Raw genomic sequence first — 24,906 nt, 5'->3', positions numbered from 1 at the left:
TCAGAATTACATATATATGTGAAAGAGTTATATCATGGGATGTCTAGTTGATAGTACAAATTGCCAACAAGAAATTAAAGCAATGTGTAAAAATACACATCTTGTCTAAAATTGAGAGAGTGAAAGAAAACGACCAACCTAATGACCTATTAAATGAGAAAAGATAGTTGTTTCCCAGACAGCAGACATGTTACATTGTCAAAATAATGGTTCAGGCCTACCTTCCTCCAGTAGTAAAAATCAATTTCATATAAAAATACAAATGTAGACATCATATTTGATGCAGAGGATTGCTGCAATTTGTGAAAAGCGCAATGCAAAACCCTTATGGGTTTGAAAAAGCGATTTCTTTATTAGGAGAACTGCAAGCTGCTCTAACTTTATGCAGAATACCAAGCTTGATTCTTTTGCTTTTTCACAAAATGTTTCGACCATAGTGTTTTGTTCCTAGTGGCACTGCTGAATTGCATCCTTCCCAAAACTTTATGCAGAATGCCAAGCTTGATCATTTTGCTTTTTCACAAAATGTTTCGACCATAGTGTCTTGTTCCTAGTGGCACTGCTGAATTGCATCCTTCCCAACTATCTCTTTGTGGCATTTAAAGATACTCTTTTTTATTTGCCACTATCAGTAGGCAAGAGCCAGCCCAACCCTGTTTTTAGCTTTAGTGGCTGGAGTTCCAATTATCCCAGCTCTCTTTCAGATCAATAAAATTGGCTCTCATCATTCCTGCGTACCCAAATGCTAGATAATTTTCTTTACAGTTCCTCCAAAGAGGCAGCACATGTACCACTAACATCCCTTACTGATAAATATAAGCCTGATAATACTACCAGTGAAGCGAAGGTACAGACAATTACAGAACGGCTGCGGTGAGATTCATTAAGTCAAACTTTTATGTATAATTGCAATGACACCAATAGATATCAACTATGTAACAAAAACAGTGCCCATTGATCAGAAGACATCCAGAATCAACACATGTCAGATTTTTATGGGAACAGGTCACAAGATTAGTACATCTGCTTGATAAAGGCTTCCTCAGCAGTACATGCTTAAAGCTCTTCAGATGACTTTTCAAAGTTTTCAAAGATGACTTTTCAATGTAATGACGTCAATTGCCTTCTAGCATGATGGTTAGTGGTATTTTGCTTCAGCGGAAGATACTCGTTGTGTTAAAGTCACATGGCTCAAGCTTACCTCTCGTTATGCATTTCTAGAGCTAAGGGCGCAAAAATAGAGCCATAACAGTGGTGATATGAACAATCTAGGAAGGGGGGTGGGGGAGGGGGGTGGTACAGCTTGGTTGCTTGATCTGGCTTTATCTAGCTTGACAATGGCAATGGTAATTAAAGCTAGCCTGTCATTAGTGGCTGTGGATACACCACATTGCATCGCTTAGTAACATTCCGAATATAAAATATCAAGGACTTTTTCCTGATAGACAGCAGTGGGGCCCATTGATTTGTCCTCTCTGACTGCCCAGGACTGCTTGAGACTGCTTTCAGGCAATGAGTGTTGCAAGCACAGCGTCTAGGGCAGCTCCGGATACTCCAGGATGCCTAATTGAAGAGATGCAGTGTCTATGACATAGCCCTAATGCAGAGTTTGTTACTTTCAATGTTTAAAATTGCTCTCGACCCCAGTTTTCAAGGAATTCAAGGAGCACACTTCTTTTTAAGAGTTTTGAGGGCCCTTGGGGCTCTTTTTCTAAATTCAAAAATATTCAAGGCTTATGAACCCTGTAGGCATGTTACCTCACCGCCTTTGGCAAAAACAATTTATTTATGGCACTACATGAACGGCACAGCAGAATGCTTTTTGCTCGAATAATCTGAAAGCAGTTTGGTACAGCGAAAAGAGAAAAGCCCCAGAAAGCCTACCCTATTACTCCATATATGCAATCTCTGCACAAGGTACGCATACACAGAGACAAAAAAAAAAGTCGAATTTCAAGGTGGTGAGGTACGAAAGAGCGCAAAACAAAAGCAGCACTGTTATTGCCACCATCCATCCATGCTGATATCATTCAGAGGCCTTATCGCTCTTCAAGATGAAGTGACATCCAAGCTTCAAGTCATAGACACAGCCTTCCCTGACAAAAACAGTATTACAGAACTAAGATATGACCTGATATGTTTTGCACCACATGAACGCACAGGTGATGAACAATAAACCTAAGAGTGGCAATGGCAACAATATGCACTGCAATATGGTAGCACTGGCTGCCCGTGCTTTTTTACTGTAATGTCCTTTTATTAATTATTATTTATCCAATGTTTCTACATTTGGTCAGGAGGCGTTATTCTAGGGTGTTATTTCCCCAAATTAGTCTCCCAAATGTGCTTCAAAACATAGTGAAAACAGTTACGAAGTAAACAAGCTTCACTGTGCAGACACCATAATGAAGCCATAAATAATATTTCACACAGCATCAACCAAGCAATATTCAAAACACAAGTTTCCTGCATGGTTTAATAAGTATTTTGGCCAAGTACAATGACAAAGAGTGAAGCGATAAGATAATGTCAGCTTTGCATAACAGTTTGACGAGCTTGTAATGGTCTTATAACAGTGAATGGTTGTATGGGAGGGTGCAAAGTTGGAAACAATAAATTTTGATTGTGATTGTCCAGTGGGACACATAAGCCAATCCAACTTTTGAAGCCCCTCCCATGCAGCCCAACAAGACACCATAAGTGTCCAGTAAGTGCAGCCCCAAATGCAATTCTAGCACATGAAGTTTGTCTGGAAGAATGTAAGCCACAGAATAACAAACACTATATAATATATGCCACTAATTAAGGAGAACCATATAAAGTCAACGGGCAATGAAGCCGAAGAACGTATAGGTGTAATTAGCTATGCTTTAAACTGAAATGTATAAAATGAGAAAAATGTAAAAAGAAAAATATATGAAAGTGGCCGAAAGACAACTTGTTGCCTTATCTTTTCATCCACTTTCATTTTCCCTTTTCCTCATTATATTTCAGATTTCCAAATTAAGAAAAAGAACAGCTTATCACGTACTCAACTGTCATACATATCATCTTGCTCTGACCACAGCATGAAAGTTGGTGTGCCATCTTCACGTACTAAACTTTGTAGTAATGCACTCATCCTTAGCACAAGCAAAGATTGGAACCAGCTTCCTGCCACCGTTGCAGCCATCCTGGATACCGGCACCTTCAAAACCACCATTCATGAAACGCCACGTTGAATGCATCTTTGTATCTTGCACAATTCTTTTGTTATGTTCCCCCACTCCTTTCTGTAATGCCTTCGGGCCTTGAAAGTATCTTAAATAAATAAATAAAACCACAGCTAATTACCCCTATGGTTTCTTTGGCTGCATTGCCTGTCGGAGTTATATGGTTGTGATTAGCAAAAATCTAGTCTCCTTTTTTCTCTTAGTCTTACTAATCAAGCAGAGCATAAAACAACTTTTCTGCTGTTAGAAACATAGTAAGAAGCAGCATTCAAGACGTTGGCAAATTGACAGCTATTTGTGACATGTTTCAACCAAGCTTTTATTTATGCTGCAATCATTCCCAAATTCTTCCCGTCATCTGAATAGGTTCCAGGTTCAACATAAATGCAAAACCTGATGCACATTTGATATCGACTTGTGAATTACCTATATGGAAGTCTGTTGGCTGCCCCTCAATGTGCCCTGTGCTTTGCACTGTTTCAAATGTTATAATGAATAAGGCTAAGCCATTATTTGTTTATGGCTGATCTTATGCTCTAATTGGTTTATTGTTAATCTGCACAGGGGTAGAGGGTGGAGCGTCACTTAACATAGTCATGCACTAAATTGCAATGTGTGTGACTGGCTAGTTGATAATCTATTATAAAGATAGTGCAACAGTGGACAGAGGACGGGAGGAAAGAATGAACACAGGCACTGTGTTTGTTCATTTTTTCTGTCCATCCTCTGCCCACTGTTGCACTGTTTTTATAATGTATTGCTAAACTGTAGCTTCACAAGACTTTACAGACGAACTTGCATTTTCCACAGCGTGATTCTTGTACAATGTAGAGGGCCAATTCTTCCATGGCACTGACATGAGTGCCGCTAAAGAATGAAAAACACAGAACAGCTTCAGCCTTTTCGATGGCGAGGATGACTGAGCAAGAGGGTACAAGGTCAAGGATACGCACAGTACATAAAAGTCTGCCGACAAGAGTGGCCCTAGTGTATACACTGCTCCACACTCGCTGCACTCGTATTCCAGCATACCAATCCAGCTTCTGCTCCAGCGGCGTCTCCCTGCACATACTTCACTTTTGATTTTGGCGATATACATGCCGCTCCACCATGCCTTACCTGAACTGACCTGACCAGGACTATCACAGAGGTAGCTATCCAGTTTGACATTCCGCAGCCCAGAAAATAGACTTTGGTTCTTCGAATTGGTAGCCATGAATACAAGGCAAGGAGCAATATCCTTCAGAATGTACTAACAGTTGTAACAGCGCACCCAAGACAAGGACGAGAGAAGGAATAAAACGACAACACAGCGCTAACAGCGCACTAACAGTGTTTCATTTTGGAAGAGCACTGGAGCAGGATATGCATTTTGATGCTGATAGCTAAAACATGAGTGTTTTTGTTACTAATACAAAGAAATGAAACCACTTACCTCTGTGAAAATTGTACAAACAGCACAGACGGCCTGGTTTCTCAAGATTAAACAGTCATATCAGGTCCGTTACAATAAGGCTTATCGATTATCTCAGTGCTCGCACAAGCAAAGCTTTCAGCCTTTGACATCATTTCAGCTTTTACTAGAAACCACACCACGTTCTGCTCACCAAGGTGCAAATGATGTCATGGTCATGAGGGAACACTCGCTACTTGTTTCATGTACTGCAATGTGTGAAGCCAGTGTTTCATGCACTGTGGCTCCATAAAATTTCTCACAGACAGCCGAGGCAGGTGTGTGCGTGTTAAGAAGCAACCATAAAAACATGATCTAGAAAGTTGACACAGTAGATCACAACTGTCATTACTGAAGAAACTATGTCCAACAAGGAAAATAGCGAGAACAACATTGTAGAGAACATGGAGTAAGAAAAAGCAGGGTGTTTAAGTAACAGTAGAAAATGTTAAATAATTAGGCAGCAGTTGAGTAGACCATAATGTCAGGTGACTGCAGCGTGATATTGTATCTTTCCACAAAGACACTTCAAGACATCATTCAAATTTGGGGTCCTCCGGTGTGGAGCACAACATGACAGTCTGTTCACCATCTGCAAAAAATTGGGTAGGGGTAAGGGCAAGGAATGTCCTTGTAAGATTTTACGCAGTGAAGTGGACATCCACAACAGTCTCTGAACAGTGCCAATACAAGAGGAGACGAAGCATCCGTATGATGCCGAGGATGAACGATGCAAGCCACAGGTGCAGACAGCAGCCAAAAGCAGGTGCAATGCAATCAGAGGAGCCTTGGAGAGGAGACAGCGTGACAGTGTATGCCATAAACAGACAGCACAAGCTAGCCACAAGAGTGAGCGTTCTAGGACTCCTGTGGCAAACAAGCAAGCATAACAGCACCGACAAAGTCACATGCCCAGAGAAGACCACTACAGCAATGTGCTTCATTCGAGCAATAATTACAGTAAAAGACATTGACAGTCACTTAAAGAGCCCCTGAAACGGTTCGGACAAATTTTGTAGATGCATAGGGTACAGCTTAAGAAGAACATTCGCACCACAATTTAAGTGAAGCATTACGTATTAATGGAGCTACAAGCGATTACAAGTTACCCTCCTCCCTAGCCATGCTTTTCCTCCTCAACTAGTTCACCGAGCCATCGACGCCTTATCTACGCCTTCACTGGTTCTGCATCACGATGCGACATCACATCATCCCCTTCCGGTTGTTTTGGAGCCCACCCCCACCCGCACGAAACCTCTCCGCTAGCCGATTGGCCGTCGACCCCAAGCGAGAGCTATCGAAGCAGCGTGCGTTGCGAGCATTCTGTCGCAGCGCCGAACGTGTTTGGTATTCCGGAAACCACATACTAGCGGAACGTTTCGACGGAACAGTGGAAGCATAAACTCAAACTGATGAAGGAACTTTAGCGTAGGCATAGGTGAGCTGCCTGATCGGTCTCCACGGTTTGGCCACCCGTTGGCGCAGAGCTTAACCAGCCAAAGAAAGAACTAATATTACTCTAGCCAAGTGTAAAAGCTTTTAAACATTTACAAAAACAATGTGTTAATGATTACACGCCTGCGAAAAATTTATACCAGCAGCAAAGAAGAATACATTCTGTTACTGCTACTGTGTCTGGTTGAGCTCTATGCCACCAGGTAACTGCACCGTGCAGACCATTCACATTTCTGTTCATTCCACGAAACAACATGCAAGGGGCACGGCCAGGCCCTGTCCCCTTTGTGTCGACGCTTGCTGTGTGCCTGAAGTGCTTAAGTGTACTGAAAAATTGTTCTTGTGCATTCCTTTTATGTTACTTTCTTTTTATAAAAACAAATTAACTAACATTCCAACTATTACGAACATCATTTGTTTACAATAAAGCTGGAAAAATTATCGATCACGTGCCCTGGTGAACCAATCGGATAGCTCACCCCACTGACGTCCTATGGGTGATTTGCGTCATATGGGTAGGGGCGGCTTAAAATTCCGCCGCGCAGTGTGCTGCGATCAGCAGCGATGTGCATATTTAAAACCTTATAATAAATTACACGCTTTACGCGGAGCACTTAGATGCGTCAATTAATGATCAGAAGGACCTACTCTAACGACTCAGTACGTTTGTAGAAAATCGTCAAAATGGTTTCAGGGTCCCTTTAAGTATCCTTATGTGATTTTAATGTGAAAAAGCAAGTTAGAACTCTACCTTAATCCACCTTGCTCTAATTTGTGCCAACCTTAGTCTACTTTATTCCACATCAATATATCTTATTCCACCTTAATCTATTTTAATCCACCTTAGTCCACCCTAATTTACCTTATTCTGCCTAATTTAACATTAATCTACCTTAATACACTTTATTCTACCTTAATCACCTTATTCTATCTTAATCAACATTAATCCACCTTAATCTACCTTAACCCTTTGAGGGTCAATGACGTAAATATACGGCGCCGCGAACAAGTCCAAAAATGGTCGATGCCATATATTTATGGCGCCGTCTGTACATTTAAAACGAGGGCCAATTTCCTAACTTTTTCTTTTTTGTCATGTGCAGCCACTATGTGGGAATACAGGGAATTTTTTTTTTTTGCGCGCCTCCCTCTCTCAGTTTTTGTTGCATGGTTTGTTTTAGAGCTAGTTTGCTCCCGCGCGTCTATATGATAGCGCTCGCACATTGGCGCGCATGCGGGCGGGTGGCGGTTTAGGTTTTGTACCGCGCGCGGTTTTGGCTTCTTGCACTTGCAAAAGTGATGGCTATCTCGTTACTAATTTCTCAAAGGGTGACAGCTTGTTTCTCGCTCATTTAGTGCTCACAGGGGTGCGCATAGGAAGGATGCCGCCGTGCATGCGTTTCTGTTGCTTCTTTTTTTTGACACACGCAAAAACTAATTGCCTCTGGTTGGCAATAAGACGACGATCAGCGGAAGTTTGTCACACATTTTGCTTTTTTGATGGGGACACACAACCAGTTTTCTTGAGTGTGCGCACATACGCAGTTTGATTATGCTATGGATGTACATATTAGTGTAAGAGCAGGAACATCTGAGTCTTGTGAAATATAGTTCAAGGCCTTGAACACATACAATATTTCAAGGCCTTGAACTATGTGTATAACAATGCATCAAATTTTTCATTCTTATAAGTTTATTTCCTTTTTTATTGTTGTTATTCATGAATGAAGAGTACATATATACCAATACAAAATATTTTTTTCTCACTTTACAGTAACCCTAGAAAAATTATGGTAAAGTTTTTTTTAAATAAGTCCCTAAGAAGAGGTGGAATCTGCAATAAAAAAAATCGACCTTGGGCAATCGCATATGGCGAGAAAAATCAACCCTCGAAGGGTTAAACCACTTTACTCCACTTTAATCAACCTTAATCCACGCTGATCATGATTTTTCCTGCCACTTGTTGTGGAGCACATTGGTTTTTATGCCTCATGGGGCATATAATGCTTTTGTGTTAATACATCATGAAAAATTGGCACTCTAGTGGGACTCCCTGAAATTATTGTCTGTTAAAATAAGTCTCCACTATCTCTAGCAAAGTTTGTGAAACTAGCCCCGTGCTGTGTGCATGACATCACTGTGCCATCTGCTGATTGGTGATGAATAGCATAAAAAGGACGACAATAACAGCCCCATTGCTCTTCTCTGCCCATCCGTTGTCTTCTTCGAGTATGTTTTACCAAAGTGCGTGCCAATGTCTGCCTGCTTACACCTACCTCCCGGCTGGCTTGATGTGCACCCCGACTGCACACCGAAACCCCCAAAACAAGCTTTGGACCGCTGAGTGTTTTTCTAAAGGTGCCTTGTAAAGTCATTTGTATAGGCAAACTGCATAGCCTGATGTCACAAACACACCACTGTTGCTTTTGATCTACTTGTTTAAGCGCAGCTCCGGGAGAAGCTTTCCTGGAGGGAAAATAATTGTTCTAGTAGCAGATAGCAAACTAGTAGTAGTGAAGAAGTGAAGTCTAGAACAGTGCAGTGGAGTGGAGGTGTCAGGTGTGAAGGCAGCCTGTGTTGTTCTGGAGCAGCAAAATCGTCCCTTCAATATAGCCTTGGAACAGTAATTTCTGTATTGGAGCAGAGGAACTGCGTTTTGGAGCAGCTTGGTAAATCTCAGTATGCGACATACCAAATAAGAGAACCAGGAGGGGGAATAAATGCTCTTTTACACTATTGTAGAGCTATATCAAGCAACACCGATGCTAAGATAATTTTAGCCTGATGTACTGCATCAAATGTAGTAGAGAGGCTGCATTGAAGGTATATTGCAGATATGCAACAATGTGTTGAGCCAACACCAGGAACAGGAAAACTCATCATGAAGCTCTACTCTTGTGTCCTGTCTGCACGCCTCACTTCTATTTTGCATAATGACTCATCATGAACACTTGTCAGGAACACTCATCAGCTTTTCACACTGTTTGCGTTCTTGCCTTCACATTATGTGGTCTTTACCAGGAACAACATGCTGTAACGTCCCCAAGACAGTTTTCCTACATGCCTAAAGACCAAGTCGACATGGCAACAATGTTCACAATTTTTGTGCTGGGCTACCTTCCCTATATTTGCCTGTATTTGCCTAGTTGCCAATATTTGTGTTGGGCACACATTCTTCTAGCCATTAAAACTTGTCATACACCAAATCCTTCCTTTGAAGATGGCTGATATGCCCTTGTAACAGCATGTTCTAGTGCAAGGAAGCTAACCATGTGATCGCTAGTGCAGCAAAAACTTTGCATAACAAGGTTTTTAGGTAGCACTCCAAACCCAATGTTTCGAACATTTGCACCATGCATGCGGCCAGAAACCAGCCAGCTCCAAAGGTGACCAGGTATTTGAATTGCAGCATCTAATATTTTGTACAACACATCCCACATACAGATGATGTCACAGACGAGTGTTACAGCCATGAACTGAAGCTACAAGCTATATTCTGAGCAAGTATCATGCATTTCAATTCTTCACAGAATGAACGCCTGTGTGAAACTGAGAGATTTGTGGCAATGGTACAAAGAATGGGTTAAAGAAAAGAAGAACAGATCTGTCATGATCAGTTATTCGCCAAGCGCCATGCATATTTCTTGCAGCCAGTCTAACAACTTCAGACTGACCTGACTGCATGACTGCCTCATTTTGTTCACAACTGCCCCACAAAAAGAATGCTTGCTGAACACGGTCACAGCAAACTGCACTGTTCCACCTCGCATGCCACTCCCTGATGGTCATAGATATGCATCTTACAGTAAAAGCTTGCTAATTTGACCCTCACATATTTGGAAAATCGGGTAATTTTGAGTTGCCATGGGCCCTATCAATGTATGTATTATTAAATGGCATTAATCAGTACAAGTTCGTTAATATGACCCTCACTGATTGAGAAAATAGCATAATTTTGAGTTGCCATCAGGCCTTGTCAATGTATGCATTATTCAATGGTATCAATCGCTTGTTTATTCAGAAGTGTATTGCTGGACACCAGTTGATTCAGACAAGTCCCAGAGCACAGCAAGCACAGAACACTGCAAATGTACAATAAAAATGTTCTAACCTGCAACCAAAACAAAGCAGCAGTATGCATGACCCCAATGTCCAATTCAAAATTAACAAATTCATAGCAGAAACAATCATGGGGAACTATTTTGCAATGCTTTGTGCTTCCTTGCGTCTTTTGATGTGCATGATGCCGCCACAACTATGCATGCTGCATGCAAGACTTCACGGTTGCCATTTTCAACACAATGCATTCTCCATGGTTACAACAGAAATTGTAAGAAGAACTGTTATTATTTGAACTTAGTGCAAGATATGCGATATAACAAGCACCTTGGAAGCCATGAATGATGAAGTACACTTCTACTGCAACCCACGTGCCAGCATCAAAGTTGTCTTCTACATCATGATGGATAAGCAGTTCTGGCAACACTTCCAGCCAGCTCATTGGAGGTGAAATAATTTGGAATATGCACGCAGTATTGTGAGAAACATGTATTAAAGGCATGTTGCACTGACACCACTACCGCAGTGCAAAGGCTGCGTGCAAGCCAGTGCATATCATAATGAAAATTGCAGTATCCACGAAGATCATATGAAATAATAAAAACTAAAGCAACCTTTTCCCACTGTAGGCATGGTGGTTGTAGGTTTTCTTCGTCCATTCCTTAATTTGATAATCAGATAACTCAAAAGCTTCTTATCCAATGAAATCTGAGTTAACGAGATTTTGCTGCAATTAACTGAATATCAGAACTTTGTTCATTTCCGTGACCAAGTAAGCATCTTTTCTGTGGAGTCTGTCGCAAAGCCAAATTAAACAATTAGATTGCATCTGTGTGCTAACCGCTAACCATGAGAGAGAGAGAGAGAGAGAGAGAGAGAGAGAGAGAGAGAGAGAGAGAGAGAGAGAGAGAGAGAGAGAGAGAGAGAGAGAGAGAGAGAGAGAGAGAGAGAGAGAGAGAGAGAGAGAGAGAGAGAGACTGCATGATGCAATCCAAATATGCAGAGAGTAGCACAAGCAGAAGCAACCCAATTGTAAAGCATTCTAGGATAGAAGACAAAAGACAGCGTTGGCATCACAGTGCATGCTACCGGCAGGAGCAACAGAGCTCAAGTGAACATTGTAGGACTCCTGTACTTTTAAGTACCTTCTGGCCACAACAGCACAGTGAAGGACAATGTGTTTGCTAACATCCTTGCTATACCTAATAAGGTGCTTTTTCTGCACCACAGATTCTAACAACCTACTATTGAGAGTTCTGTAGCTTTTTGTCCCACACCCCTCAAGATCATTATTTTTGGTGCTTAAATTATGCAAACTGATTTTAATATAAAACAAATGGCAAATTGAATTAAATTATGGGATTTAACATCCCAAACCAAGTCTCAAATCTGCGAAAGGCACTGTAGTGCAGAGTGACTCCCGATTAATTTGGAACACCTGGGGTCCTTAAACCCCTTCCAGGCCATGGACAAGCTGGTTTCATCCGCTTGTTTTTGGTAAAACGACCAACGACAAGATCAGCTCGTTAACGGTACTTTTTGGTTTCCAGCAATGCATTGGACAAGCTGGTTTAGTTTCCGTGCTTTGTTGTGCTTCTGGTAGATGGCAGCAGACAATTTGTGGGGCGGTGCAAGCAGGAGCGAGTTAATTCTGGAGGAAGAAGTAAAACATGTTGGTAAGTGGGCCATTTAAATATATAGTTTGGCCATTTTTCGTGAAAATGCGGGATAATAGTGTGGCATGGGAAGGGGTTAATATGCACTAAATGCATGGTACACAAGCATTTTTGCATCCCACATCCCACTGGAATGTGGCCACCATGGCAAGCAATTGAACTTGCAATCTCATGCACAAATGCAAGACACCACAGTGACTCATCCACCACAGCTTGAGAATAAATGGAAGTGCACAAAAGCAGCAAAGCAACAAAGTTATGGTTTTTTTAGGTAGTGCCTGTAAAAGGCCCTGCTAGCAAACAGGGTGATGCACTTACATCGCTCTTCTCCAAAGCTTTGTGGTCAGCAGCTGCGCTGTCAATGGTGAAGTCCACTTGCTGAGGAGGGAGGGGCTCCAAGCACTGTGAAGTGGCTCCCAGTGGAGTCTCTGTCAGACTATCTGCAGGAGTCTCCAGCGAACTCCCTGTCAAAGTTTCTGTAGAAGTCTCCGTTGGCTCTAGGCCAGGTAGGGCTTCTGCTGTGCGACCCTCCGGAGTCGGTTCATGCTCTAGCTCCACGGAGGAGGACTCCAGTGTCGTTGTCGAGAGAGTCTCGCAAATGGAATCTTGTTCAAAAGTCACTGGCAAAAGAAAAGAAAAAAGAAAGTGAAAGGAAACCTATATGTGCGCAGATATTTTAGAACTTTTTGACTAGCAGCAACAATCCTGTCATTAAGAGTAGGAAAGAAATGACAGTCACAATTTAGATGTAAGTAATTCTTTGAACAGAAGTATACATAAATCTCTTACATGGTCGCTGAAGTGAATATCCATCATCGTCGTCTGAATCGCTTACTGGCTCGCGGGGTTGCACTTGAGCAAGAGAGGCGGCCCACCATGTCAGGTCGTGGGGGTGAGTGTATACACTCGGATCGAAGGCGCTTTTCTTAACAGGCACCTGAGCTGCCTTGAGCTGTGCCTCAGCCGTATCCAGACGAGGGCCGCTGTATCCAGCATCTGTGAGCCAAACAGGAACACTCATTTGTGCCAATGTGTCGGGCCATAACAACTAGAGATAACTTAATTGCAAGACAGTGGAGCAAGACAAGAACAGATAGAAAGAGATACAGCACAAGCACTTGTGTTGCTTTCCTTTATATCTGTCCTTGTCTTGAGACAGTGCTTGTCGTTGTCATTATTTTGGTCCTTTTGTCTATGTATGCACTGTAGTCAAGTTTGCAATGAAATACCAACTAGCACATTCCCAAATCCTGCTTGTCTTGCTGCACTGTCTTGCACTTCAGAAGCCATGAAACAGCAACCAGCCCAATATCATACTATGACTTAAGGCAAGTCCAAAGCCATAAACCCTAAAACAGCTTACACTTTTTGAGGTGTCTTTTTGTCCTACAACATTAATCATCAGTTGGGTATAAACATGGGTCGGTTGGTGTAACTTAGTTCAATTTCTGGAAGACTAGCACTAGGACGAAATACACAGATCAATGTGTGTGTCATTCTTCTCTATGTATTTTGTCTATCATTGGTCTTGCTGGCATTTACTTTCATAAAAACTGTGCTTGCTACTTTCTTGTCAAGAGAGCTATGAATGTGTGTGGTTTAGTGGCGCAAGGGCCAGATATGGCCAAAGAGCACCAAGACAGTGTTAGTGATTTCGCGGTGGAATGATGAGTTCTGTGAAGAATATGTGACTTGGCTGTAAAGGGGCCTAAAAATAGTTGCTGTAAAGTGCGTCAAATGTACGTGTAATAAAATTATGGTGATGACAAATGATGTGTACTATGAGCATTAAGGTGCATCGCAACATAATGATACGATATAAAAAAAATGCATAGGTTTGTAAAATTAACTAGAGCACCGTGGCCTCGTTAAAGCCCTTGAGACACAAGGGCCTGGAGGCATGTGCTATATAAAACAACTATCACAGCGGCATCCTCTGGAGAGAGGATGCGCTACGAATTTATTGGGCTCATAACATGTAGGACAACCTCATTTAAAAAATTGAGGACTGCTTTGGTGTTGAAAAATGGTTCTTTACTAAGAAACATAGCTGGGTGAAGAGGTATGCAATAACGATATGCAAGAGGAAGATGCTTCTTTCTTTCAGGTTCGGCTTTGCGACACTCCAAGAGGACGTGGAGGACAGTCAGCCTCTCACCACATCGACCACAGGTTGGCGGTTCATTTCCAGTAAGCAGAAGATTGTGTGTACCAAATGTGTGCCCTATTCCGAGGAGGCAGAATAGGACATCTGTTCGCCGTGATTCTGTTGGGGAGGGCCAAGAACCTAGCTGTGGCTTTATTGCAGTGCAGTTTATTGTTTATTTCTGCGTTCCACATGCGTTGCCAGTGTTGTCGCAGTTTCTTACGCAAGAAAGGCTTCAGATCTGTGACAGGGACAGCAGCTGTAGATAAAGTGTTTAGTGATGTGAGTGATGTGGCCATTTTATCAGCCAGTACATTACCTTCGATACCTCTATGGCCAGGTACCCAGCATATTACTACATGTATATGTGATATATAAATACTGCATAAGAGGGAGCAAAGTTCAATGAAAACAGGATTTTTAAGCTTTTGTAATGAAATTAATGCTTTTACGAGACTTAGCGAATCTGTGTTTACAATTGCTCTGTAGAGTTTTAATTTCTGTATATGTTTTACTGCAGACAGTACTGCATAAGCTTCTGCAGTGAAGATACTTGTTTGCGGGTTCAATAAGTCAGATACAGAAAGAGAGGGACCAATAGCAGCATAAGATACACCAGCATGTGATTTTGACGCATCTGTGTAGAATTCGGAGCAGCTGTACTTCGATTGAAGTTCACGGAAATGCATAGTGATTTTGATGTCAGCTGCGTGTTTTGTGAGCTCTACAAAGGATACGTCACAGTCTATAACCTGCCACTCCCAGGGCGGTAATAGCTTAGTTGAAGGCATTAGTCGATGTTCGAGAACAGGGACATCCATTTCCGTGCTAAGTTCTCTTGCACGAGTGAGAAAGGAAGTCTCATGGAGGGTTTATTATGAAAAAGTGTTTGACACGTTAAGTCGTTAACAGTTTTGAAACACGGATGTTCTTTATTTGAGCGCACATTGAGAAAATAGGTAAAGCTGATGTACGTTCTCTGAAAATGTGGTGACCACTCGTCTGACTCTGCATATAGACTTTCCACCGGGCTTGTTCTAAATGCGTCAGTGGCCAGACGGATACCCAGATGATGAACGGGGTCTAACATTTTTAGCGCACTCGGTGCAGCAGAGTGATATACTCTGCTTTGAAACCTATCTGTATATCGTCTACGTAGACGGAATAAAAAATGGCTGGGGGCAGTGAAGAACGAAGTGTATTCATCTTAACGATAAAGAGAGTGCAGCTGAGCACGCCTCCCTGGGGTACACCAGTTTCCTGCGTAAAAGGACGTGACAGTGCATTACCGACTTTTACTCGGAAGGTACGATTTGACAAATAGCTTTCAATTGTGTTCAGCATATTTCCACGGATGCCCATTTCCGACAGATCTCGCAAGATCCCGTAACGCCATGCCGTGTCATATGCTTTCTCCATGTCTCCATGTCAAGGAATATCAATAGGAAAAACTGTTTATGTATAAATGCATCGTGGATATTTCCTTCTATGCGCACGAGATGATCGGTTGTCTACCGTCCTTCTCGGAAGCCACACTGATAAGGATCGAGCATATTGTTGAGCTCAAGGAAATGTATAAGTCTGCGATTTATCATTTTTTCAAAAAGCTTACACAGACAATTTGTTAGAGCTATCGGACGGTAACTTGCCGCCAAGGAAGGGTCTTTTCCCAGCTTCAGAACGGGAACTATGATCGCTTCCTTCCATGTGGATGGGAGGTATCCCGCAGCCCAAATTGTGTTAAAAAGTGTGAGTAGTGTAACTTGTGTGTCAGTATGTAGGTTTCTGATCATGTCATACATGACTCTGTCAGGTCAAGGCAGCTCTCAACTCGGCAATACTAAAAGGTCTGTTATACGGTTCATTCTGACTGCATTTTCTTATGATTGGCTTAAGTTCCTCTATTTCTCTATGTTTAAGGAAGGATTGGGTATAATGGATTGAGCTCGACACACGCTCAAAGTGCTCCCCTAGGGTGTCTGCCTGCTCTTCTAAAGTATTTACTTCATCGTTCACCAAAGGCAACGGATTTATTTGCTGCCCTTTTAGCTTCCTTACGCCATTCCAAACTTTCGCCTCCTGTGTGTAAGAACTGATACCCGAGAGGAATCTCACCCAGCTTTCTCTCTTCGCCTGACGCTGTATGCCCCTTCCCTGTGACTTCATGTGTTTAAATTCGATAAGATTTTCTGCATTCGGCGACCTACGCAATATTCCCCATGCCTTATTCTGCCTCTTTCGGGCATTTCTACATTCATCATTCCACCAGAGAACACGTCTTTTAGGTGAACCACCATTTGTTTGCGGAATAAGCTTTTCTGCAGCATCAATAATAAAAGCGGTAAAATATGCGACAGCATCATCTATACTAAAATTGTTTATACAGTCGACTCCCGTTAATACGAAGTTCACGGGGACCGCAAAAAACTTCGAATTAAACGTACTTCCAATTAAGCACAAAACACAAAAAACAGCACTTTATTTGTGGCGAAATCGAGTATTTTCTCTAAGAAAAATAGTCGGTCATCTTGCTTTGCTTCTTCTTGCCGAATTGCGCTGCTGAAAGCAAGTTCTGCAGGCTGTAGATGTGGTGGAACGCTTCTTCCGCGTTACCTTCAGCGGCAAAGAAGCGCTCCGCAAGAGCAACGCCCGCAGCTACATCGGCAGCCTTAGGTTGCGGCTCGCCTTCAACGTCATCGTCGCTTTCCTGGGTCGCTTCCTGGGGCCGAATAATCTTAACAATTTCGCTATCCGTCAGCCTTGTCTACGGCGACATAATCTTCAAAATTGACGTCCCCGAGAGCATCACCAAAATCAGTGCCGTCAAGCTCGCTTGTTGACGCTTCCTCCGCAGAAATTTCAGAGGCGTCCTCCGAAGAAGCTGCCACAAAACCGCAAGCCCTGAAGCAGTTTGCGATTGTTTCTTGCTTCACACGATCCCATGCTCGCGCCAACATGTGGATGGCACTAAGCAGGCTCACCTCGTACTTTGTGGAGCTATCCATACACAAAATCATGCGCTCGAGGAGGTGCCGCCTGTACAGGACTGTAACATTCTTGATGATGCCTTGGTCCATTGGCTGCAAAACAGCCGTTGTGTTTGCAGGCAAAAATGCAAGGCGTATTGCACTCAAGGCTGGCACATTCACGTGAGCACTGCAGTGATCGACAAGGAACAACACCTTGCGGTTCGAAGCAGCAAACTTGCGGTCCAATTTGCTTATCCAGCTCTTGAAGATTTCGGCCGTCATCCACGCTTTTTTGCTCGCCTCATAGTCCACAGGCAGCGTCTTCACGCCTTTAAAACATCTCGGCTTTCCCAATCACAAGTAACCGACATCGTCCCGTGCCAATCATGTTTGCCGCGATCAGCACCGACACTCTCTCCTTGCTGCGTTTGCCCCCAGCACAGTTGTCGTCCTTGAATGTCAGGGTCTTCTCTGGTAGAAGCCGATAGAAGAGTGCAGTCTCATCTGCATTAAAGATGTCTTCCAGTCTGTATTCGGCGAGATATTCACGCAGCTTTCCGTCCTTCCACGTGGCGCATGTACGGATGCCTTTTCACCACACACGCTCTTGAAAACCAGGTCATGGCGATCTTTAAAGCGCGTCAGCCATCCATCTGACGAAACGAAGTCATCGATCCCCAACATTGCTGCAAGCGTTCGGGCTTTCATGGCAACGATATCTCCGCTGAGAGGAAGTTGGTTGCACCTGGCCTCCCTAATCCAAACCAGCAGAGCCTTCTCCAACTCTGGGTAAGCGCCGGTGCACATTCGCTTCCGAGAAGTCTTGAACTTGTCGTTCTCAAATGCATCCATTATTGTGCGCTTGTTCTTGATGTAGTTAGAGAGCGTGTTCGGCTTGATCTCGTACTTCCGCGCTATGTCTTGTTTGGCAGCACCTCCCTTCTCAACTTCCTTCAAAACCTCGACTTTCGTTGCCAGGTCGAGCGTGCGATAAGAGCCACGGTTTGCCATGGCTATAAACTGCGCGACTAGGTACAGTCAATTCCGAATCACTCGCGGAACAACCTAGCCTACGAGCTTCCCGCACCAAGGCGCTCGACTAACACACGCCTCGACATACGGTGCGCACGCTGCAAGACTAATCTCGCACAATCTCGCCACTGCCACTATGCAGCGCTGCGTGCACCTATGGCACCCGCGTGGCCTCCGCGATCAGCTCCGGCCACGCGCGGCAGCCGCGCGTGGCCTCCGGCGGGAACCGCTTCGCCTCCCGCCGGAGTTGATCGCGGAGGCCACGGCAGCCGTAGCAATGAATAATTGCGCCGCTCCAAGAGGGATGGCGTTGCGGGCGGCTGCGGTGGCGATGACACCAATGCGGAGCACGGAACTGTGCAACACTTGAAAAATTGCACATTCTACCAAAGAATGACGGTCACCTCGAGGATCCCGGCTGAAAATTAACTTCCAATTAAACAATATTACTGGATGAGGACTTCGAATTATCGAGCGATTTCTTCTATAGGATTACATGCAAAACTGACGGGACTAGCACTTCACTTCTAATTAACCGAAAATTCCAATTAAGCGGCTTCGAGTTATCGGGAGTCGACTGTAAAACCGAGTGGTAAATGAGTAGATTCTTTAAAATGCTCCCAGTCAGCCGATGCTGATTTCCAAATGGGAAACCAGGGAGTGTTGTCATGCTGCGTTAGTGATTTTAAAGTTATAGGGAAGTGGTCACTTCCAAAAAGATTCTTTATCACATTCTATTCAAGATGAGGCAGAAGGGAAGCAGAGCCTATTGCTAGGTCTATGGATGAATATGAATTGTGTTGAAGGCTGTAATATGTTGGTTCCTTCTTATTAAATAAGCAGGTACTAGAGTTCAGAATAAAATTTCAAAGAAGGCGGCCCCTTGCGTCGCATCGCGCGTCTCCCCACAACGTGTTGTGGGCGTTAAAATCACCCACAAGTACGTAGGGTTCCGGGAGCTGATTTATCAGGTTATAGAGATCAGTTTTTTGGAGGCGATAGCTTGGAGGTATATAAATGGAACAGACAGTTACCACCTTATTGAAAATAATCCCTCTAATTGACACTGCCTGGAGGGGCGTCTGTAAGGCTACCTGGCGACAAGCTACGGACTTGCCTGCAAGGATTGCTACACCGCCAGACGAGGTGTTAGCCTCATCACGGTCCTTGCCGAAAATGGTGTATTGTCGGAGGAAGTTTGTGTGTTTTGATTTTAAATGTGTTTCCTGTAAACACAGCACTTTTGGATTGTGTTTGTGGATGAGTTCTTTTACGTCATCAAGGTTTTTAAGAAGACCTCTGACGTTCCATTGAGTAATTTGTGTGTCCATATTTAAAGTAAATTGGTGCTGTGTGTACGGAAACGGAAGTGATGCCGTAGTTTACAGAGCTCTTTCCAGGCCCTGTAACGGGGATGTGACCCTTTTTGGAGCGTTCGAGCGAACCTCGCCGCCCCTTAGGCGCTTTGTGTGCCTTGTGGATAGCTGTAGTGTCCATTGCCTCTTGTGAGGCGTCGGACAGGTGCTCTTGCGAGCGAGAAGTTCCCAGAGAGGGTCCTGCCTTGGAGGGCAAGACCCCTGCGCCCACCAGCCTGGAGGACGATGGGGCTCCCTCAGGGATTTGGCTGTGCCGGCTGTTGCCAGCGCTGGAAAGGGCCGGGGTGGTTGGGGCAGCCTCGGCTGCGCCCACCTTCGGGGTCGATGGTCCCTTCTGCTTGGTTGGCGGTGCAGCACTAGCTGCAACCACCGTGGGGGCAGATGGCATAACTGCCGACTCACTGCTTGTGGGTCGGACAGCCGCCGGAGGCCATTGTGACGCTGCCCCCTGACGCGCCACTTCGGCAAAGCTTTTCTTTGGCAGGTATGCTACCCGCCTGCGTGCTTCTTTGAACGATATGTTTTCCTTAACTTTGATTGTGACTATTTCTTTTTCTTTTTTCCATGATGGACAGGTCTGCGAGTACGCGGCGTGTTCCCCATCACAGTTCACGCAGTGGAGAGAGTTCTCACAAGCTTCAGAGGTGTGTTTGTGGGCACTGCATTTCGCACAGGTTTGGCGGCCTCGGCAGCTCTGCGAGCTGTGGCCGAAGCGCTGGCATTTGAAACAACGGAGTGGGTTTGGGACGTACAGCCTAACACGGAGCTTGATGTACCCGGCCTCGATTGACTCGGGCAGGACACTTGAAGTGAAGGTGAGAATTAGGTGTTTGGTCGCAATTTCTTTACCATCGCGCCTCATCTTTATTCTTTTCACATTAACAACATTTTGCTCATTGAAGCCCTCTAGGAGCTCTGCCTCTGTCAGCTGAAGCGGGTCATCATCTAAGACAATGCCGCGTGTAGTGTTCATAGTGCGGTGCAGAGTCACTGTCACTTGAAAGTCCCCAAAAGACACTAGATCGGGTAACTTTTCGTATTGTTTCAGATCACGGAGCTCCAAAAGGAGATCTTCACTTGCCATCCTTGATGCCTTGTAACCTGGACCAAGAGCCTCAGTTAAAGACTTCGAAACTAGAAATAGGGAGATTGTGCGTACTTGTTTATCAGACTTTTCTGAATGAATGACGTGAAATCATGGGAAGTTGGGTCTTTGTCGTCCAAAAAACTGAAATAAATCTTCGGTGCGCCCTCTTTTCTGAGGGCGATCTGGGAGGGGAGGGAAGGAACTAGCCATAGAATAATGTAATTTTCGGCAATAACGCCAGCCACCCACTGTGGAGCCCTACAAGGGGACTCTACAGGGACTGTAAAAACAGGTCCTGCAAACGCCAGCTGTACGTTATCACTATAACCGAATATGAAATAACCTAGGTTGGTTATTCACACAAGGTTAACCCTTGCTGCCTGGAAAAATTGGAAGTAAAGAGAAGCCAGGAGGAGACAGGAAAGGTGGAAGGTGAGAGAAAGACAAAGGTTGGAGGGAGAGCGAGAGACAGGAAAAGGCAACTATCGATTTCCCCCGGGTGGGTCAGTCCGGGGGTGCCGTTTACGTGAAGCAGAGGCCAAAGAGGTGTGTTGCCTCCGCCGGGGGGCCTTAAAGGTCCGAACACCCGGCATCGGCTCAACCCCCAGGATCCCCCTTTCCCCTGACACGGCTAAGCCGCGCACGGTTAAACGCGGGAGGGTCCAACCCTGGTGTGCTCAGGTACGTGGTGTCGCAACACACCAAATGCCTGCTTACGCAGACGCCCCTGCGGGGGTCAAGAGAGCTACTTCATGCTGTTCGTGATCTGTAAGTATATGGTGCACAATGTTAAACAAAGGAAAGGCACGCAGAGTTAAATGACAATTATTGTTGTGGGATAAAGAAAGATAGGCCCCAAAGGTGTAAACTAGGGGGTGCATATACTCTAGTATCACCAAATCGAATCAAACAGCGAACATAGAATAATTCGATATGCAAGTTAAATACCTACTATACAGTTTTTCGAATATTCAGTATATTGATGTGGAGACTCGCTAATGTCACGTGCGATGTCACTTTGTTGTCATTGGTGCAAAATAAGTGCCGAGCACTCCATGGATGGCTGCCCCAGCTGAAGCCATGGTGTGACTGGTGAGCCATTGCGAAAAAATTCAGTGTAGTCACATGCGTCGCAATGAGATTTTCAGAGCACTCATTTCTGTCAGTAGAATAAGGTTCATTTAGGTCAAGAAGGTTGACTGAAACAACAACGCAATGCGGACAGAGGGAACGGCAACCAAAGCAGCACATATTTCGGAAAATGTGAAAACATGTGTGAAGATTGAGCCGATTAACCACCGAAAGGCACGCAGATCACTGATGAGCCACCCGTACGAACATATCTGCGTCACGCATTCCACGGCGGTGTATGGCGCATTACCACTTCAGTCAGCAGCGAATTTTTGTAATGGCCACACTGCCTAGGCCGTTAGGCCTAATTGACACTGCTTTATCGAGCGGCGGCAAATTAAGTTACGGACTCGTGCCGAATTGACGCAGATCTACTCACAGCAGCCATGCGATACTCGAAAAGCCGACAAACCGCCTCACAAATGAAAGTGAGTGCACGATATCACAACAAAGTTGCTGAGGGCCGCTATCCTTGTGACACATCGTACAATGGCGTCTTGTTCCTGACATCGTTTGTAGATACACATCAGTCTATTTTTGTAGTTTCAAGCAACCCTTCACATGACTAGCTTTGAATTTACAAGGTGGGCGCGAAAGTGTCATGTCCTGGTTGCATGCACTTGTGCAGATGGTTGATTAATGAAAAAAAGGAGGAGGAGGGGGCAGGGAGGAGGATCGTTGTGCAAGCTTGCCGTGACCCTCCAGAATTCAGAATTTTTGACAGGTTACAAATCACCGTGCGCCTGACAATGAAATGGCACAGACGGTGCCTGCTCTTTACTGTCGGCACCGGCTACGGACGTAGCAGTGATAGAGTCACGTGATGCGTGGTCCTTTTGTCTATCACGCAGATTGGCCTTTCGATAACCCACCTGCCATAAAGTTAGGATAGCCCTTTTTGACGAGGTCCGTTACAAAAGTATCTGACCTTATTTTTTTTTTGCGAACACCTGATGGATACGAAACAAGCACGCTTGCATCAGCTCACCTTGAACCTTCATGGCCCCCTGTGACTTCTGACTGTTTCCTTTCCCAAAATCAAGAAGAGGCTATTGAAAGGAGCGCGATTTCAGACAAAAGAGGACATTATGGCTGCAACGACAGCTGAGCTAAACTCCATTCCGAAAGAGGCCTTCTCGCAATGCTTCCAACAATGGCAGCACCGCTGGGAGAAGTGTGTGGAGTCCCAAGGAGACTATTTGAGGGTGATTAGGTTTCCCACGCTTCAGCTATGCCAGTTTTTTTTTCTTCGGCCAAAGGTCGGATACTTTTCTAACAGACCGCATATTTGAGAGGAAAAGTGGAAAGCAGAACTTTCTATGCAATAAAAGATTACCACAAAACACAGGTCCACTTTCAAGCTATGAATCTCATTCATATTCAGTACTTTCATAATGCCACCAATTCTTTACTTTCAGAGGGAAAAAAAAAAAAGAACTCAATTCTATTTAAGGACGTTATATTGATTAAAAAGAAATATTTTTCAGACTTTCATATACTAGAAACTGAGATGTAATCAGTATTGGCATGCTAATTTGGAAATCCCTTGAATGAGAGTAGGCCGTACTGCATGTCTTGATTTCTAAGTACTTAAGTTATTGATAGCTTGCCACATTCTTGTTATGCAGTGCTAGGAGACTCCTAAGCATGTGCAGCACAATGTTTTCTTGCCCAAAATTTGTAAGCATTAAATTTTGTGAAAAAATTTCTGATATTCAATTCGATGTTCAACTTTTTTTCTCTTGATACAATTCGATATTTGATGCAAAATGTACTATTCGGTATATTCGCATACCCCTAGTGTAAACTGTTTTTAAAGTGTAGGGACATGAAAACTTTGACAGGCATTGCGCTTCCATTTATTAACAGCCACGCGGATGCTTTCAAATCTAAAAAAGAGCAGCTGAAAGAATTCGGTACTGCAGGAAACTGTGTGCAACTTTCTTATGAAAAAATACATGCTGTACCTAACTTTCACTATTATGAATCACTTTTATGGCGCGGGCCATAAAAGTGACTCAAGTTAATGACAGTACTTAAAGAAACCTTATGACAAGTCAAATGGAAAGGCTTGTCAAGTTATTATATGACACCTATTTAATTACAGCTGACTGTATAACTCAGTTCTGAAATCAAATAGGCTTCATTTGAAGTTACAAGTATATTCATAATCGTTTGTGACCTGCTTTCAAATTGGCAATGACACTGGAATGAGATAATTCACAATCAACAATATCTTATACTTAATCCTGTTGAAATGTAACAGGCAGGTGATGAAAAAGATGCGCAGCTAATTTAACATGCAACCTGCTTGCTAGAAGTCTTGAAGGGCAACTTTGCCAAGAAAGTGCAGTTGTTCCAGATTTCCCATCCCGTTTTTTCACCGCTCTATCTACACAAAAAGTGAGCTTGTCAGGCTGTTACTGCTGGCAATTCGGTAATGTAGTGTACTATGATCCATATACCACAAACCACAAATTATTGTAGCAGACAGTAAGAAAAACCAACACTTAGGATCTGAAGCAAGTTAATACCTTGTATCTACTGTGCCTTGAAATTTTAAAGTGACACTAAAAAGAAATACTAAGTTAGTTCACACTGATGAAGTACTCTTTCAAAAATCTGTTTTTTTAATTCTGCAGTAATAGTTTATTATAAGAGAAAATAAAGGTCAATTTTTTTTCCCAAACGATTTCACACTACAGCTCAAGTGCAGTACATAATTGTGACGTCGCTAATTTCAATGTATTTTTTCGTATTTGGGCTGACGTAGCTCAATAAACTTGCTAAGTGCAGAGTCTGGGTCTTCTAGAAAGCAATGTAGTCGATCTTTTCTGCTAAAAAAAACATTTGCTACGTCCGAGAAGGCGCCGTTAAAATCCATAAGTTCATGATGAGCTGGTGCGGCCACTTCAAGGCTGTGTCGCCACTCATCTTTTTTCTCTTTTCTGGCTTACCGAGGCTCCTCATGGTACCGGCTTTCTTGCTATTGTAAAAGGCTGATTTACTAGTACAACTCAAGCGAGTGTTCCTTTACACAGACACACACATCTGTCTGTAAAGGATGTAGAAGAAAAAGCTTTTTTTAAAGTTTTTTTGTTAACCTTTCCATATAGACGTACAAAGCTGGCATGACACAGTAATGCCTGCGATTTGTGCGGCAGAGGCTACGGCATTCAAAACACTACCTTTTTTACATACTGCTTTTCATTCACTATGCCAACTGGTCTGCACTTCATATTTGCATACGTAATATCAATGCAAATTAATCATTAAGCATTATTAATCAAATTAATGCAAATATCAATGC

The 24,906-nt window shown here is 43.6% G+C and overlaps 1 protein-coding gene across 4 annotated transcripts in view; it reads right to left on the bottom strand.

The window, feature by feature from the left end:
- LOC142589582 (uncharacterized) overlaps window positions 1-24,906 on the bottom strand; it is a 57,914-nt gene that overhangs the window by 8,076 nt on the left and 24,932 nt on the right. For 2 of the 4 annotated variants that reach the window (XM_075701058.1, XM_075701057.1), the window contains exons 5-7: window positions 12,645-12,851; window positions 12,174-12,475; window positions 978-5,257 (exon numbers count right to left, since the gene is read on the bottom strand). In XM_075701058.1, coding sequence (XP_075557173.1) covers window positions 5,150-5,257; window positions 12,174-12,475; window positions 12,645-12,851 — 617 coding nt within the window. In that variant the 3' untranslated portion in view covers window positions 978-5,149. Of the gene's footprint in view, window positions 1-977; window positions 5,258-11,150; window positions 11,831-12,173; window positions 12,476-12,644; window positions 12,852-24,906 lie in introns of those variants that run through there. The other 2 variants (XM_075701060.1, XM_075701059.1) reach the window with 2 other exon arrangements.

This window comes from Dermacentor variabilis, chromosome 8, assembly GCF_050947875.1.
Source record: "Dermacentor variabilis isolate Ectoservices chromosome 8, ASM5094787v1, whole genome shotgun sequence".
NCBI lineage: Eukaryota > Metazoa > Arthropoda > Arachnida > Ixodida > Ixodidae > Dermacentor > Dermacentor variabilis.
The sequence above is the reverse complement of the archived record's forward strand: the minus strand, read 5'-3'. Positions and strand labels throughout refer to the sequence as shown.